Below are 12,979 nucleotides of genomic sequence, written 5' to 3'. Positions count from 1 at the left end.
CACCTGGTTAATATTGCCTGCTAAACTAGATTAGTAGTTATAACTAACTAGTGATTATGATTGATTGTTTTTTATAAGATATGTTTAATGCTAGCTAGCAATTTGCCTTGGCTTCTACTGCCGAGCCCCTACTCCCGTACGGGAGTTGTAGCGATGAGACAAGATAGTAGCTACTAAACAATTGGATACCACGAAATTGGGGAGAAAAAGGGCTAAAATTCAACAACAAAAAAAAAGTTAGTGAGCAGAGAACTGGAAGGAAAGGTGGCCAAATGTGGAATTGGCTTTGTGAAATATACCTGCTGGAGCACGTGCTATGGTGACCAGTGAGTTGAGATAAGGCGGGGCTTTACTTAGCAAAGACTTTTATAGATGACCTGGAGCCAGTGGTTTTGGCAACAAATATGAAGCCAGCTGGAGCATACAGGTTGCAGTGGTGGGTAGTATATGGTGACAACGGATGGCACTGTGATAGACTGCATCCAATTTGCTGAGTAGAGTGTAGGAGGCTATTTTGTAAATGACATCGCCAAAGTCAAGGATCAGCAGGATAGTCAGTTTTACGAGGGTATGTTTGGCAGCATGAGTGAAGGATGCTTTATTGCGGAATAGGACGCAAATTCTAGATGTAATTTTGGATTGGAGATGCTTAATGTGAGTATGGAAGGATAGTTTACAGTCTAACCATGGCGGTTATGATATCGTTTAGGACCTTGAGCGTGGCTGAGGTGCACCCATGACCAGCTCGGAAACCAGATTGCATAGCGGAGAAGGTACAGTGGGAGTCTAAATGTTCGGTGATCTGTTAACTTGGCTTTCGAAGACCTTAGAAAGGCAGGGTATGATAGATATACAGTGCCTTGCGAAAGTATTCGGCCCCCTTGAACTTTGCGACCTTTTGCCACATTTCAGGCTTCAAACAAAGATATAAAACTGTATTTTTTTTGTGAAGAATCAACAACAAGTGGGACACAATCATGAAGTGGAACGACATTTATTGGATATTTCAAACTTATTTAACAAATCAAAAACTGAAAAATTGGGTGTGCAAAATTATTCAGCCCCCTTAAGTTAATACTTTGTAGCGCCACCTTTTGCTGCGATTACAGCTGTAAGTCGCTTGGGGTATGTCTCTATCAGTTTTGCACATCGAGAGACTGACATTTTTTCCCATTCCTCCTTGCAAAACAGCTCGAGCTCAGTGAGGTTGGATGGAGAGCATTTGTGAACAGCAGTTTTCAGTTCTTTCCACAGATTCTCGATTGGATTCAGGTCTGGACTTTGACATGGCCATTCTAACACCTGGATATGTTTATTTTTTAACCATTCCATTGTAGATTTTGCTTTATGTTTTGGATCATTGTCTTGTTGGAAGACAAATCTCCGTCCCAGTCTCAGGTCTTTTGCAGACTCCGTCAGGTTTTCTTCCAGAATGGTCCTGTATTTGGCTCCATCCATCTTCCCATCAATTTTAACCATCTTCAATGTCCCTGCTGAAGAAAAGCATGCCCAAACCATGATGCTGCCACCACCATGTTTGACAGTGGGGATGGTGTGTTCAGGGTGATGAGCTGTGTCTCCCAGGTGGCTTGTGGCAAACTTTAAACGACACGTTTTATGGATATCTTTAAGAAATGGCTTTCTTCTTGCCACTCTTCCATAAAGGCCAGATTTGTGCAATATACGACTGATTGTTGTCCTATGGACAGAGTCTCCCACCTCAGCTGTAGATCTCTGCAGTTCATCCAGAGTGATCATGGGCCTCTTGGCTGCATCTCTGATCAGTCTTCTCCTTGTATGAGCTGAAAGTTTAGAGGGACGGCCAGGTCTTGGTAGATTTGCAGTGGTCTGATACTCCTTCCATTTCAATATTATCGCTTGCACAGTGCTCCTTGGGATGTTTAAAGCTTGGGAAATCTTTTTGTATCCAAATCCGGCTTTAAACTTCTTCACAACAGTATCTCGGACCTGCCTGGTGTGTTCCTTGTTCTTCATGATGCTCTCTGCGCTTTTAACGGACCTCTGAGACTATCACAGTGCAGGTGCATTTATACGGAGACTTGATTACACACAGGTGGATTGTATTTATCATCATTAGTCATTTAGGTCAACATTGGATCATTCAGAGATCCTCACTGAATTTCTGGAGAGAGTTTGCTGCACTGAAAGTAAAGGGGCTGAATAATTTTGCACGCCCAATTTTTCAGTTTTTGATTTGTTAAAAAAGTTTGAAATATCCAATAAATGTTGTTCCACTTCATGATTGTGTCCCACTTGTTGTTGATTCTTCACAAAAAAATACAGTTTTATATCTTTATGTTTGAAGCCTGAAATGTGGCAAAAGGTCGCAAAGTTCAAGGGGGCCGAATACTTTCGCAAGGCACTGTAGGTCTGTAGCAGTTTGGGTGGTGAGCGCGGGGCTGTTGACCGGGGCAGAGGTAGCCAGGTGGAAAGCATGGCCAGCCATAGAAAAATGCTTATTGAAATTCTCAATTATCGTGGATTTATCGGTGGTGACAGTGTTTCCTAGCCTCAGTGCAGTGGGCAGCTGAGAGGAGGTGCTCTTATTCTCCATGGACTTTAGTGTCCCAGAACTTTTGGGACTTTGTGCTACAGGATGCACATTTCTGTTTGAAAAAGCTAGCCTTTGCTTTCCTAACTGCCTGTGTATATTGGTTCCTAACTTCCCTGAAAAGTTGCATATCACAGGGGCTATTCGATGCTAATGCAGTACGCCACCGGATGTTTTTGTGCTGGTCAAGGGAAGTCAAGTCTGGAGTGAACCAAGGGCTATATCTGTTCCTTGTTCTAAATTGTTTTAACTGGGCATGCTTATTTAAGATGGTGAGGAAAGCATTTTTAAAGAATAACCAGGCATCCTCTACTGACGGAATGAGGTCAATATCCTTCCAGGATACCCGGGCCAGGTCGATTAGAAAGGCCTGCTCGCTGAAGTGTTTTAGGGAGCGTTTGACAGTGATGAGGGGTGGTCGTTTGACCGAAGACCCATTACGTACGCAGGCAATGAGGCAGTGACCGCTGAGATCCTGGTTGAAGACAGCAGAGGTGTATTTGGAGGGCAGGTTGATATCTATAAGGGTGCCCATGTATACGGATTTGGGGTTGTACCTGGTAGGTTCATTGATCATTTGTGTGAGATTGAGGGTATCAAGTTTAGATTGTAGGATGGCCGGGGTCTTAAGCATGTCCCAGTTTAGGTCACCTAACAGCACGAGCTCTGAAGATAGATGGGGGCAATCAATTCACATATGATGTCCAGGGCACAGCTGGAGGCAGAAGGTGATCTATATGCAAGCAGCAACAGTGAGAGACTTGTTTCTGATTTTTAAAAGTAGAAGCTCAAATTGTTTGGGCACAGACCTGGATAGTAAGACAGAACTATGCTGGCTATCTCTGCAGTAGACTGCAACTCTGCACCCTTTGGCAGTTCTATCTTGTCAGAAAATGTTACTAGTTATGGATGGAAATTTCAGGGGTTTTGGTGGCTTTCCTAAGCCAGGATTCAGACACGGCTAGGACATTGGCAGTGTGCTAAAGCAGTGAATAAAACAAACTTAGGGAGGAGTCGTCTAACGTTAACACGGATGAAACCAAGGCTTTTACGGTTACAGAAGTCAACAAATGAGAGCGCCTGGGGAATGGGAGTGGAGCTAGGCACTGCAGGTCCTGGAGTAACCTCTACATCACCAGAGGAACAGAGTAGGAGTAGGATAAGGGTACGGCTAAAGGCTATAAGACCTGGCCATCTAGTACGTTCGGAATAGAGAGTAAATAGAGCAGGTTTATGGGCACGGTAGAATAGATTCAAGGCATAATGTACAAAGGTATGGTAGGATGTGAATACAGTGGAGGTAAGCCTAGGCATTGAGTGACGATGAGAGGTATTGAGTCTAGAAACACCATCTAAACTAGGTGAGGTCACCGCACGTGTGGGAGGTGGAACAAAAGGGGCATATTGAGCAGGGCTGGAGGCTCTACAGTGAAATAAGACAATAATCACTAACCAAAACAGCAATGGACAAGGCATATTGCCATTTGGGAGAGGCATGCGTAGCCGGGTGATCATAGGGTCCTCTGAGTAGCTAGGCGGGTTGGAGACACGGCGATTCAGACAGCTAGGGGGCCGAGGCTAGCAGAAGGGCCTTAGAGGGACGTCGCGACGGAAGCCCCCTCGTGCGGTTATGTCGGCAGACCAGTCGTGATGAACCAACAAGGCTCCGTGTAGTAAAAGGGTCCAGGCCAATTGGCAAATAGGTATAGTAGCCCAAGAAATTGGATGATGGACCTCTTCAGCTACCAGTCCGATATGCTCTAGACAGCTAGCGGGCCCGCGGCTAGCAGATGGGCATTCAGGGGACGTCGAGATGGAGGAGCCTGTTGAAAAATGTAAGGCTCAATTACTATAATTATATGTTTGTCATCTCCAACCAAACGACCATAGCTCAACTAGCAGCAAGATGGCGGTATTATTACTTTTAAGATGAATGACAAACATAAAATTAATATCGCAATTTTGCGCTCGGTTGGGCTATGGTCGCTTGGTTGGAGATGACAAACAAATAATTATTGTTTTTATTTAAACAGGGAAGTCCCATTGAGAGCAAGGCCTCTTTTTACAAGGGAGCCCTGCACACAATCATACAAATTCACAATATTTACAATTCCAACGCAAAAACAAATTTACAAAAATATATACTTAAAAGTAAATTAGAAAGGTTATATATAACCTAACCAAACAGAAGAAAGTGGACTGTGGCTCAAGAAACGCAAGATGACGTCAGTAATTACAGTATAATCAGGAAACGCTAGACAGTTTGACATGCTGCCAGCCAGGGAGTAGAAGGCTAACTAGATATACTATACATCTATCCTAAACAAGCGAAACTTGTGAGTTAGCTAGATAGAACACTCACGGAGAGGCTCTAATCCAACACCATTACGGCCAAAATGATTCGTGGCAATTCAGAACGTTAGCTCTGGGTGAGCTACCTCGAAAGCGTTGATGTAGGTAGCTAGCTAACGTTAGCCATCAACGTCAGACACGCTAACTAGCACTTAAAAGTTCGCCTGGATAGCGTTAGCCTTTCATCTTTGTTGTCGTCTTATTATAGCTCAGTGGTTATAATTACTAGATAGCTAGTAGTGTAACAGCAACACACAACAAGCTATATTATTTTAGCTATTTATTTAAGCAGGGAGTCACTATTGAGACCAGAGCCTTTCACAAGGGAGCCCTGCATATACAATTTCATAAGACAAAATCAAGTACAATATAAAACAGCACAACACACATATTCAATAAAAACAATTACATTCCTCAAAAGAAGGTCCCCAATCAATAAATTGCCAGAGCGGCATCAGAACATACAATTGTGCTGTTGGTTAAAGCTAGGCAACTAACGCTAGCTATCTTACGTTATGAGATGCACTGCCGCTGGTACTAGCCAAGTGTCAGACCAGTGGTCAGTCTCTTATTAGAAAAGCGTTAGATAACTAGAGGCGACAGGTAGTTTAGCGGTACGCGGAAAAATCTCAACAACAACAACTGCTTCCCGGGCGCACATGACATGGACGTCGATTAAGGCAGCCCCTAAATGCGGAAGCCATATTTCGGTGGAATGTATTCAGTTGTGCAACTGGCTAGGTATCACCTTTCCCTAACTAACTAGCTAGCAAGCTGTCTTGGTTATTATGAAATAGTTAACCTTAGTAGCTAATATAATATTTGGTACAATATTTGACTGGCTAACAAAAACACACAAATACATGGCTCTGGCTGTAGTTAGATAACTTAGTGCTAAAGGAATTACATAATGATAATGCCCAGTTAGTAAGACTACATTCATGGGTAATATAATCTGCACAGTGTTTCTGTGCAATAACTTGAGCCTCCATACTTGCAGATGCAAGCCCAATGTATTTTCAAATGTTTGTCACATGCCACTGACTAGATGCTTTGTAAATGTTGCACATACTGTACAAAGAAGACCAAGTGCACAAGTGTATCTTACTTGTACTACTCTGACCATGCATTCTAAGCTAGCCACAGTATCATTTGGGGTTTCTGTCAACACTAACCCAAAGCTAAACCTTATAGACTCATAAGCATTTAAAGTAACCCTGCCTTGTTGACTGTGAAGACCCCAAGCTTCCATTTTGGCCCCTCTTGGCCTGTGTGTTTCCTATCAGACTGAGCTGAGATGGAAACTGGAGAGCAGGTTGGAGTGGAGGCTGTCCCCTACTGCTGTTCTGCCTGCGATGGTGGGGAGACCCCCGCAAGTGGCCTGGCCTGCCGCACCAGAAAGACCCACAGCCTGAGCACCTCGTCTGCCACTACTTGCGACTACAGGTACTGTATTATAACCCTGTTTTCATTTCACCTTGTGCAATACTAAATGATGGAACAATATATATTTTTTTAAATACAAGTGCTAAGAAAAATGTCAAGTGACTTTTGGTTTTCTTACTACCCTATTTTTTGTCATTCTTATTGCCTTTTTATTATTTTCATTGTGTATGCAAATAGCTTTTTGGGTGTGAATCAACACCATGCTACCCCCATGACTAAAGATCTGTGCTGACAAAAAGTTACTGTGTGTTGCAGCTCTGTTAGCTACTGAAAATGGGGCATCTGTCATATAGTATGAGTATGACAGTTAAATCAACCTAAGATGCTTTTTATTTGAGAGAGATTTCCTGGTGAGCAATGTTGGTGAGCAATGTTTTTCAGATGACACCGGGACCCACTCTCACACTTTCATTTATTCTGTCTTGGTAAATGTGCTAGCTTCTCATTTGCAGTATGGTTTGAGGTTGTGACTTGTGAGAGAGTACATTTGAGGCAGACCGTTACGACATGTCCTTGGTTTGCAATTGCACCATCCCAAATATGTGAAAGACTGTACAGTCCCTCAAGCCACTAGAGCAGAGTTTTAGAGGGAACGGCACGCCCGTTTGTCCGTAAGTGCGTTTGCCCACGGTGAATGGTGCAAGTGTGTTGGAGGGAGTGTGTGTGTGAAGGAAACCACCAGCTGAACCCATCTACATGGAGCAGTAAATTATCATCTGCTTTGGCATCACACACACACACAGTGAGCTTGTCTGCAGCCTGTAGTGTAGTAGCAGATGGTGAACTTTTAGAACCAGACAATTAATAGGATTTGCTAACCTTCCACGTGACTTGACTGTCCAGAGGGCCCCCTGAGAGGGAAGGAGAATTCGTGAATTTGCTTGTAGCCAAATGTATATTATTTCCTAATTTGCAAAACGGAGTTTTTTTTATTTAACTAGGCAAGTCAGTTAAGAACAAATTCTTATTTTCAATGACGGCCTAGGAACAGGAACTGTTTCATGCGCACAAAAAGCTTATTTCTCTCAAATGTGCACAAATTTGTTTACATCTCTGTTAGTGAGCGTTTCTCCTTTGCTAAGACAATGCATCCACCTGACAGGTGTGGCATATCAAGGAGCTGATTATTGTGCTGGGGACAATAAATAGCCACTCTAAAATGTGCAGTTTTGTCACACAACACAATGCCACAGATGTCTCAAGTTGTTCCTAGGCCGTCATTGACAGATTTGTACCTCGTCAGCTTGGGGTTTTGAACTTGCAACCTTCTGGTTACTAGTCCAACGCTCCAACCACTAGGCTACCCTGCCGCCCCAGGTTGGACATTGATTAAAGTATTTGATCAGTGTTTGAGATTCATATATACTGAACATGTTGGCCCCATGTTTCATGAACTGAAATTAAAGATCCCAGAAATGTTTCATGCGCACAAAAAGCTTATTTCTCTCAAATGTGCACAAATTTGTTTACATCTCTGTTAGTGAGCGTTTCTCCTTTGCTAAGACAATGCATCCACCTGACAGGTGTGGCATATCAAGGAGCTGATTATTGTGCTGGGGACAATAAATAGCCACTCTAAAATGTGCAGTTTTGTCACACAACACAATGCCACAGATGTCTCAAGTTGTTCCTAGGCCGTCATTGACAGATTTGTACCTCGTCAGCTTGGGGTTTTGAACTTGCAACCTTCTGGTTACTAGTCCAACGCTCCAACCACTAGGCTACCCTGCCGCCCCAGGTTGGACATTGATTAAAGTATTTGATCAGTGTTTGAGATTCATATATACTGAACATGTTGGCCCCATGTTTCATGAACTGAAATTAAAGATCCCAGAAATGTTTCATGCGCACAAAAAGCTTATTTCTCTCAAATGTGCACAAATTTGTTTACATCTCTGTTAGTGAGCGTTTCTCCTTTGCTAAGACAATGCATCCACCTGACAGGTGTGGCATATCAAGAAGCTGATTAAACAGCATGATCATTACACAGGTGCATCTTGTGCTGGGGACAATAAATGGCCACTCTAAAATGTGTAGTTTTGTCACACAACACAATGCCACAGATGTCTCAAGTTTTGAGGGAGAGTGCAATTGGCATACTGACTGCAGGAATGCCCACCAGAGCTGTTGCCAGAGAATTGAATATTCATTTCTTTACCATAAGCTGTCTCAAATGTCGTTTTAGAGATTTTGGCAGTATGTCCAAGCGGCCTCACAACCGCAGACCGCATGTAACCACACCAGCCCAGGATCTCTACATCTGGCTTCTTCACCTGCGGGATCATCTGAGACCAGCCACCCAGACTGCTGATGAAACTGAGGAGTATTTCTGTCTGTAATAAAGCCCTTTTGTGGTGAAAAACACTTTCTGATTGGTTGTGGGTGGGCCTATGTCCATCCATAGCTGCCCACCCCCTGCCCGGTCATATGAAATCCATAGATTAGGGCATAATTAATCTATTTCAATTGACTGATTTCCTTATATGAACTGTAACTCAGTAAAATCGTTGAAGTTGTTGCATTTATATTTTTGTTCGGAATAGTTTTTCTCAATTGGTTTAGATTTTAGATTTAATAGATTGGTGTTTTCATAAATATCAGATTTAACTTGATTAATTTCCTTCCAAACTAATTTGTATTACCAGCCCTAGATATGAAACATACCTGTATCTGAAACATGCTAAAAGTTTAACATCTTCCGAAAATTGTCCCCATCTACCAACACAAAATGACATTAGAATTCTTAAAAGATAATTCTTAGTGGCAATTCTTTTTGCAACTTCACATTATATGACTTCCGTGAGAGGATGGTGAAAATGTAGGCCCAGCCCATGTAGGATGGGTGCTTTACAGTTGCTTAACAAACTTGTTTTGAAAAAGGACCGAAGGCTGAGTATGCATTCTTCTCATGGTTAAAGAGATTTAGTAAATTATTTTGAAAGGATATCCTGAGGTGTCTCGACACATCTACCAGTATTATTTTCAGACTTTTGTGAGAGTGTTTTGAACCTGTAAACAACATGTTTTTTCTGTCTGTCATTCAAATGTTTCAGGAAAAATCAGTCTCTACATGGAACAAGTCCTGTGACCACTTTTGGACCCAAAGCATGTATGCTGCAGAATCCACACGCAGTCATGTAAGTTACTATCAACTGGTGTTTTTAAATTACACTTGGTGCATGTGATTCTTACCAACTGTGGAGAAAAGTCTCTGGCTGTGTCCCGAAATCTGTCTTGCCTATTACAGTACTTTCTAAAATGACATACTGTGTACAAATTGCACTACAGATAAAGCTCCATTACCAACAAATGTCAACATACTAGGCTCATCCATACTGAGAATGTGTCATCTAATTTTCTCCAGGGGCGCCGGTGTATATGATAATAAAAACATTTTTTTTTTCTTCTAATTGGCAGTATAATTTTGGTACAGCTTACCTTATCTGATTATCAGGTTGTTGGCAAACACGTGGGTCTGGAAAGACTGTTATCTTCCTCAGTAGTGTGCATTGATTTCTACTACACTGAACAAAAATATAAACACATTAACATGTAACAATTTCAAAGATTATACTGAGGAAATCAGTCAATTGAAATAAATGTATTCGGCCCTTATCTATGGATTTCACAACTGGCAATACAGATATGCATCTGTTGGTCAAAGATACATTAAAAAAAAAGTTAGGGGCATGGATCAGAAAACCAGTCAATATCTGGTGTGACCACCATTTGCCTCATGTAGCAAAATATCTCCTTTGCATATAGTTAATCAGGCTGTTGATTGTGGCCTGTGGAATTTGGTCCCACTCCTCTTAAATGGCTGTGCGAAGTTGCTGGATATTGTTGAGAACTGGAACACGCTGTTGTACACGTTGATCCAGAGCATCCCAAACATGCTCAATGGGTGACGTGTCTGGTGAGTATGCAGGTCATGGAAGAACTGGGACATTTTCAGCTTCCAGGAATTGTGTATAGATCCTTGCGACATGGCCGTACATTATCATACTGACACATGAGGTAATGGCGGTGGATGAATGGCACAACAATGGGCCTCAGGATTTTGTCACGGTATCTCTGTGCATTCAAATTGCCATCAATAAAATATAATTGTGTTCGTTGTCCGTAGTTTATGCCTGCCCATACTATAACCCCACCGCCTCCATGAGGCACTCTGTTCACAATGTTGACATCAACAAATCATTCGCTGACAGGATGCTGTACACACTGTCTGCAATCTGCCCGGTACAGTTGAAACTTGGATTCATCCGTGAAGAGCACACTTCTCCAGCGTGTCAGTGGACATCGAAGGTGGGCATTTGCCCCCTGAAGTCGGTCACGACGCCAAACTGCAGTCAGGTTCAGACATTGGTGAGGACGACGAGCACGCAGGTAAGCTTCCCTGAGACATAAATTCTTTGGTTGTGCAAACCAACAGTTTCATCAGCTGTCCGGGTGGCTGGTCTCAGACGATCTCGCAGGTGAAGAAGCAGGATGTGAAGGTCCTGGGCTGGTGTGGTTACATGTGGTCTGCGGTTGTGAGGCTGGTTGGACATACTGCCAAATTCTCTAAAACACCGTTGCGGCTTATGATATGATATGATAGAGACATTAACATTCAATTCTCTAGCATTAGCTCTGGTGGACATTCCTGCAGTCAGCATGCCAATTGCATGCTCCCTCAACTTTAAACACCTGTGGCATTGTGTTGTGTGATAAAACTGAACATTATTTAAACTGCAGCACCCCACCACTTCTGATATGGTTAAATAAAAAATGTAAGCAAAAGCATTGAAAACATAGACAAAGTAGGCCTACTGTTTTTTTTTTAGACTAAATTGCCTTGCCTCATAATTAGTCAACTTGCCAGAGACTATGTCCTCCACAGAGTGCTGCAGGTTGTGTGTGTGTGTCTTGACTAGGGCTGTTAAGGTGACGGTATTACCGCCACACCAGCGGTCACGAGTCATGGCACGTGTTTAGTCACGGTAATTGGGCTTCTCCAAGCTCTGATGCTGCTGATGGTCATTAGTAGCCTACCAAACTTGCTAACTGCCTGGTACTCGGCACTCTATTGTCCCTCTAATCACTCTGACATCAATGCAAATGTAATCGAAAATCAAACACTTCATGAGAGCCCATGAACTCATGTTGTGCAACATTTCTACAGGCTATGCAATTGCGTATGAAAACAGCTTTCTATAGGCTAGGGCTACTATATTTATTCCTCAACTTTCCTAATATTAAGCACATTGCTTCTCTTTACAACAGGAGTATAGCCTACCTGGCTGGCATGAGAATAAATCACAGGGAGAACGTCTTCCATTCGCTATTTAAGTTTACAGATGACATGTATTTTTCCCCCGGCCCCTGTTTCGAGACAGGTGCATGATAATGTTCCATTCTAAATCAAAATAAATTCCACACATATATTATTTAGTATATGTAAAGATAAGATTACATCAAGAACAGTCTGATGAGTGACAATATTAGCATATCACTTGTGAATTATATATTATCACTTGTGAATGGTGCCCAGTTTGTGAGCAGTAAGGCAAGAAACGATGCATGCCTTTTTTACGACTTTCTCAAATCATAGTCACACACCTCATGTAGGCTAGCCCATAGGCCTATGTGTTTGATAAGGTTTGTATCACAACTAAAGTGGCCAAATAACTTCTTGAAATGAAGCACATTAATCCGATTTACAATGGGTGTAAAACCTAACTGGCATACATACGCAATACGCAATGCGTGAGTTTCAAGTTTGGGGGAGAATTTTCACCATAAAAATGCACCTTTATAAAAAAGCATTACATGCATAATTGTATTTGCGTTCACTTTAGACAATTGTGTTTTCCCGCTAATTGATTGCATTTGGGAACATTCTCGTTTATAGGCTACTGCCGTGTGTGCATTGCTGTGCTTAAAATGTGAAGAAATAGCCTAATAGTTTATCAACATTTTAATCTAAACATTCGGATCTGTTGCGTCAGTCTCATTGCTTAAAAGGTTTTTGTGATGCTAGTGGTTGTATCAATTTGGGATCTATCGCATCCCACTGTCCCTGACTATCTTTGGAATATTTATTTCTTGCACAGAATAGAATAGGTCGACCTTTGTACTATGGGGGATAGTCGATTGATATAGGCAGCCTATGTCAATCAACTATCCCTTTTAGACAGCCTATGTCAATCTACTATTGTACTATGTCAGTCTACTATCCCCCAGAGTACAAAACTTGATAGGCTAGTGCTTTTGCTCTTTGTTTGGCCTACTGCCGAAACATAAATGTGGACAGTTCATCCAATATCTTCAATATGCACCTCAGAACTGGTTAAGGACACGGACAGTTGCGTCCCCGATGTGTTTGTCTTCACTTGTAGCCTGTGAGAATGAGCAGATCACATGACTGGCATTGGCTAATAAGAATTGAGATATCTGAGAGAGCAGTGTGAGTGAGAGGCACTTCAGAGCAACCAGCCGGGAGAAAGGAAATATAATTATTATATTCAGCCAAGGGCACAACAGCCACTGGTCGCAAAAGGCATGGATTTTTTTAGGGTGTATTACAGCCACACAAAGGGGATGCCCCGGGAAATTCAAGGCATT

At 42.3% G+C, this 12,979-nt stretch overlaps 1 protein-coding gene across 5 annotated transcripts in view; it reads left to right on the top strand.

Moving 5' to 3' along the window:
• Positions 1-3,709: 3,709 nt before the first annotated feature.
• The window catches only part of LOC139416588 (NAD kinase-like), a 41,028-nt gene continuing 31,758 nt past the window's right edge, over positions 3,710-12,979 (top strand). For 2 of the 5 annotated variants that reach the window (XM_071165433.1, XM_071165431.1), the window contains exons 1-4: positions 3,710-4,407; positions 6,211-6,370; positions 8,556-8,705; positions 9,424-9,507. In XM_071165433.1, coding sequence (XP_071021534.1) covers positions 6,222-6,370; positions 8,556-8,705; positions 9,424-9,507 — 383 coding nt within the window. In that variant the 5' untranslated portion in view covers positions 3,710-4,407; positions 6,211-6,221. Of the gene's footprint in view, positions 4,408-6,210; positions 6,371-8,555; positions 9,508-12,979 lie in introns of those variants that run through there. The other 3 variants (XM_071165435.1, XM_071165434.1, XM_071165437.1) reach the window with 3 other exon arrangements.

Source organism: Oncorhynchus clarkii, chromosome 9 (assembly GCF_045791955.1).
Source record: "Oncorhynchus clarkii lewisi isolate Uvic-CL-2024 chromosome 9, UVic_Ocla_1.0, whole genome shotgun sequence".
Lineage (NCBI taxonomy): Eukaryota > Metazoa > Chordata > Actinopteri > Salmoniformes > Salmonidae > Oncorhynchus > Oncorhynchus clarkii.
This window is presented reverse-complemented; position numbering and strand designations above follow the sequence as displayed.